Source organism: Phaethon lepturus, unplaced genomic scaffold (assembly GCF_000687285.1).
Source record: "Phaethon lepturus isolate BGI_N335 unplaced genomic scaffold, ASM68728v1 scaffold19304, whole genome shotgun sequence".
In the NCBI taxonomy this organism is placed as follows: domain Eukaryota; kingdom Metazoa; phylum Chordata; class Aves; order Phaethontiformes; family Phaethontidae; genus Phaethon; species Phaethon lepturus.
The window spans coordinates 18294-23837 of record NW_010534238.1 but is presented as its reverse complement, the minus strand read 5'-3'; the positions used below and the strand labels follow the sequence as shown (position 1 = coordinate 23837).

General features: G+C 39.0%; 1 protein-coding gene across 1 annotated transcript; it reads left to right on the top strand.

Moving 5' to 3' along the window:
- The first annotated feature begins 293 nt into the window (after positions 1–293).
- On the top strand, positions 294–4342 carry TMEM123 (transmembrane protein 123). Its single transcript, XM_010285472.1, is given in 4 exon segments — positions 294–362; positions 364–565; positions 2003–2156; positions 4318–4342. Coding segments are annotated over 4 exon segments (450 nt in total).
- The last annotated feature ends 1202 nt before the right edge of the window (positions 4343–5544 follow it).

Here is a 5544-nt window from a genome sequence, read left to right as displayed (position 1 = left end):
AAAGTTACTCTTGATCCAGAATTTTACCACATTTTAAAATATTGTAAGTTAGGTGTGATTCTGTGGAATTGGATAGTGTTACCTCCAAAAAATGGACCCTTCTAAAAGCTATCAGGTATTATCCAGGTTGTCTTTACAGCCTTTCCTTTAAACCATTCCTGACCTTGAGCCCCAGAAATCAGAAGTTAGGCCTTCCCAAAGGAAATGCATAGGGGACGAGTCTGTATGCAAGCTGGGATATTCATGCAGTGGCATTTTCATTGTTACTCTGTCATTCTATTTGGGTATGATAAATGCTATCTTATTCAACGAGTATACAATTTATTATTCTCATGTATTTTTTTGTGTGATACCGCAAATGAAAATTTCCCAGGTACATCCAGCAGTACTACTCATCTGACCAGTACCAGTCAGCCCACCAACACCACTGTGTCTGTCACTGTGATGACTCAGCCCACCAAAACCAGCCAGACAACAAGATCCACCACAGCTTCATCAGTCACATCATCACAACTCAATATTACAGTGGTGACCACTTCCAAGATTTCTTTCACTTCTGCAGCAGGTGAGTTCACATTTCAGGAAGCTCATAAAGGTTTGTATACACATTGACATGTGTTGTACAATTTTACAGTGGTATAACAAAGGTGGCAGGCAATTGCATGCTGAAAAATGAGAGTCAGGTGGGGGTTTATTATTAAGTTGGCTACAGTAATGTTGCTCTGAGGACTCCACTTAAATAAGGCTTCACTTAACCTGAGAGACCTGATATATTTAGGAAAAAAAATTAAATGGGAGTGGTACGAACCAGCAGCTACCAGCAAGGAGATTAGCAATGTTAGGAAGAAGCCTGGCTTGCGAATACAACTTCTGTATTTGTTCAGGTCTCCCTTCTTCAGCTTACTTGAACTCATCTCTAATAGTTCCTTTTTCACATCTGACCTGTGGCTCAAAATACGGCTACTGGCTTGGTAGAAAGACTGAGTTCTGTTAGCTACATTTGTAGCAATGTAATGAATTTTATCCCTGATGACAGATTGAGTATGACTATGAATGAGTCACACTTTATGTAAAAGTTATCAAATACAGTTTGACAGTACTCTTTAATACAAAAACAGTAAGTGTAGAATTCATCATTTCCTTGCTGTTAGCTGCTTGTTTGCACCACTTCATGCATACACTTCTAAACAGATCAGGGTTGCTCACATGTCAGTGGAGCGTTACTGGGAAGGTGAAGCTGTCATTAGCAGAACTTTTAGCTGGCCGTGTAACACTCCCTGTGGTGAGTACAAATAGATGGGCACAGCCTGGGTCTTTTGGTGTGAGTTTGTAGCAGATGTAAACCAGTTTTCATGTGGAAACTGCTGTGGCTTATCTGAGGTCATGTTATGTATGTCAATATTTGTGTTGAGCTGCAGAATTGATCTCACTTGTAGAGTGAGGGTACAATTCCATAAGAAAAACTAAAGCAATCCAACAGCTTATTGCCACCAAAGGTGTTTTACTCCCACCATGTAACTATACTGACTTGGTGGTTGTTGGACCCCTCTGCAGGCTGACTCAGCATGCTCATGCATGAACTAAAAGCAGCTACCTTTTGTGCTTGGGTTAATTTCAGGCCAGCTTAGTGAGTTAAATTGGCTTATGGAGGGTATGAAGAACACTAGAACAGGAACACAAGGACAGGAGCTGCATGTATGGAAGGGTGGGAGAGCAGGGGGGGAAAAAGGCAGGGGAAAGAGGGGGGGTGGAGAGGAGAAGGGGCAGTCAGTTTTTCAGAGACGGCAAGCAGTTGGATCAGGTGCTCCTGCATCACCAGAATCTGGCACTTAACAATGGGCGTCTAGATTGGTTGGTATCTTGCTAGTTGCTCTGTTAAATTTGTCTAATTTGGTCTTCAGACGATATATCTAGTCAATGGGGAGGGCAGGATATAGAGGAGTCCCTCAAAACACGATTTTGCAAGCTCTGTAAAAAGTGCCTTTTGTTTTCTTCTTTTCAGCTACATCAAAATCTGAGGCTGTCGTAGCCAAAACCTCCAGATTTGATGTGGGCAGTTTTGTAGGTGGCATTGTGCTGACCCTTGGAGTCCTAGTTATTCTCTACATTGGATGCAAAACCTATCACTCTAGAAGAGGCATTCAGTATAGAACCATGTAAGTTCCCAAGGGATTGTCCCGTGTCAATGTATTACTTTCTTGAGGGGAACAAGGACAAGCAAAACAAGGAGAATGAACACTGATACATACATTTGTTTAATATACATTATATTAATATCATTATGAGATTCAACTGTGATACTTTGTCTTTCACCACTTCAGCTATTCCGTCTCTCTTCTGTGTGGGTTTTTTCTCCTATCTATTACATAAAAGCTTTTTGTTTTTTTAAAAAAGATCATTGTCCTTTAGCTGTTCCATGAATAGCTAACGCTTCCTTGAAAACATTTCCTTGAAATGTTTGCTGCAATTTGCAAGCCTTCTGGTTCTTCCTGACACTTTCTTCTAGAATCTATTTGTCTATTCACTCTTTGACATTTTCCTCCCCTTTGCCATTAATTCTTTTGTAGTAGCTCTATTTTCTATTACCTATATGACATCTTGTTGGAACTCTGTTATCTCTCTTTTGTATCACCTTTTATGTACCCTCAAGTGTAGTTTGAGCAGCCAGTTTTAAAGCCAGACATCTAATATTCCACATTCTTAAGCAACCACTGTTGAATTAATTCATTTATTTATTGTCACAGAAAACAAAGGCCATTATTCGCATTTTTAAAAGCACAGTATTTGGTTGCTGTCTAATATATGAACTCAGAACTTTTGCCCCACCTTGCAATATAGGCAGGCCAACTGCTTGCTTTCTAATATTTATTTTCCTGTGTTAATGTTGTTCTCAAGTTCAGAAACCTGTCCATAAAATTGTATGCCCTGAACCTGCTTTCAGTATTTTTCACAAGTCCATGAAATGAGAAGTAGAATTCATTTAACTGACTACAGGCATCTGCATCTGAACTAGTCATTTCGTATCATTCATATTACCCTAAAGTAGGGTAGATCTGTCAGATGAATCAGCCTCTCCATGTGTTTTTGTATTCACTTACTGTAAGGGCAGCTACGCTTAGATCAAGAAGTCTGTGCTGTGGATATTGAAAGGTATAGGCTGGGTTCCACATAAAGTCACTTGTTTACTCTGTGTACACCAGTGACTTTCAACCTTCTCTGAGCTGCGGGCTGCTGCTGTTTTCCCTGTGGAGTGTAGGTGCTGTACAGCAAATACAAGCCTAGTGAGAGTAAGCTTGCTTTTCTTAGTTAACTTTTTAAGACCTTTTAGAAGGTGTCTGTGGACTTCAGACAGTCTGTAGACTACAAGTTGAAAAACACTGATATTAAACAGATTCTCTGCCACCAACTTCTTCCAGGCAACTGATCGCTCTCCTTCATGATACCAGATTGAGGGACAGGAGATGTCTTGGGTATGGTTCTTCTTTGTGGAACTATTCTTTTCCTCTCCTTTTGCAGCATTCATTTCTGAGAGCACAGAACCAGTCAGGCATCTGTGATTTTGACGTCATCTTGTATCTCACCCTTTTTGTAGTGAATAGTTAAATCAAAATTGTACCATGTCATTTGCCATTTATACTGAGCTCTCTTCTGGGCTTCCAATCTTGCCTCCTTGTGCCTTGTTTAGTTTAAGAACTGGGAATTCTTAAAACTAGGTTGCTTTTCTTTTTCCTGTTCAGTATCATCCATCTCAGTTGAGAAGATTGTTTTAAGTGAGGTGATGTCATTAAGGCTTGTTAGGATGCTAGTGTGTAGGCCTTGTGTTTTTTCCCCATCTTGACTCCTGCTTGCTGGTCGTGGAATTCAGCCAGTCCCTACTGCACATGTTTATCCACAGTAGTGTTGGAATGGATACTGTAGAATTCAGATCAACAGTGTCTTTAAAAGACAAGAAATGTGTTGCTGAGCTTGTAAACTGGCTTTTTATTAGTTGTTACTACTGGATATAGGCAAGAGAGATAGGATAAAAATGCCTGAGCAACAGCTGATCTTAAAATCTGTACTTAAATGAAATGTGAAAGCCAAAAACATTAGTAATGCTAGTGAAGCCGGAGGCGTGTTGACAAAATGAAATAGTTCTGTTAACTTTAGGCTTGGCTCAGAGAGGACTGTAACTCCCAGATCAATGTACCCTTAGCCCTTCCCAGAAGGATGGCCTTCTGTTCACAAAATAACCTTCTTCGCAGCAGTTGGGTGTCTGTTTCTCATGTTGACTGTTGCTTGTACTGCAAAACATTAATTACTGTGTTTCTATTACAGTGATGAACACGATGCCATCATTTAAAGAGACTTCGGGGAAGACAGTGTTGGAAACCCATCCTTATCACAGCTGTTGTAACTCCTGAAAGAGTTCCTTTCATAAATATGATCACAGTCTCTAAACCTCTCTTGGGTGTGATCCTGCAAAATGTTGAGAAGCTCTTTAAATATCCTGATTTTTTTGTATTGGCTTTTATAAGAAGAAGAGGAACTCAACACTTTGTAGAGACAGTATTTTCTTTTTCCATTATTTGTAACAAAATTTAAAGAAACACATATATCAAGTCATTTTAAGGTACACACGGAGTCTCTGAAATAGCTAATTACTAGCACAGTGGATCGCGTTGTTGCAATTCTAAATTCATTCAATTATTTCTTACATATTGTGTAAATCCATTGCGTTCCATAATGGATAATAGTAGGTTAAATAGGATACCTTTGAGACCAGGCATAGGTTTTTGCAAGTAAAATGTTTTTTTTTCTCTAATATTTTGTATTAAATTGTATTTATTTCAAAGTTTGATGTGAAATTTAGTTTACAGATTTTGGACTTTGAACAATTCAGTTAATTTTTATTAGGCTATAAAGGGACATGGTTTGCTAACTTTATAGAAGGTGATAATAAGTACTTTAAACTTCAGACATTAGCTCACCAGTTACCCTCAGAGACTTTCCTTAACAAGCTATACAAATGAGACTAGCTAGCTGCAGGAAGCATGGACAGACTGGAGGTATCCATCCACAACCCTTTTCTCTAACTGAGTCCTTACAAGAAAGAGTATGCAATCCATAGCTGCTTCTTTCTAGCATGTCCTGATGAAACGTGCAGTTGAATATAAAGTAAAAATGGAAAAAAGTAATTGTGCCATCATAAATATGATAAAATATGAAAATTGCTTCTAAACATTGGCTTTTAAGTTGAATGTAGCAATCACTTTACGCTTGTTTTTTATTATTACGCAGCTGTATGCAATGTTTCAGCAGCATTTGATAAGCATTGAAAGTCACACAGAGAAGTGGAAAATCTGTAAGATAGTATTTTAGAAGAATGTAATCTGCATTTTTACAACTATTTTCAGAACTTGGTACTGCTGCACATGTGTACAGAGGTCTGGTCAAAAGCCTACCGGTGAAGGCCCAAATACACTGGGGGTCCTGTGCAAGATGGCTGATGCTGCTTCTGTATCACTTTGCATTTACACTGAGGTAAACCTGCTGACTTCAGTA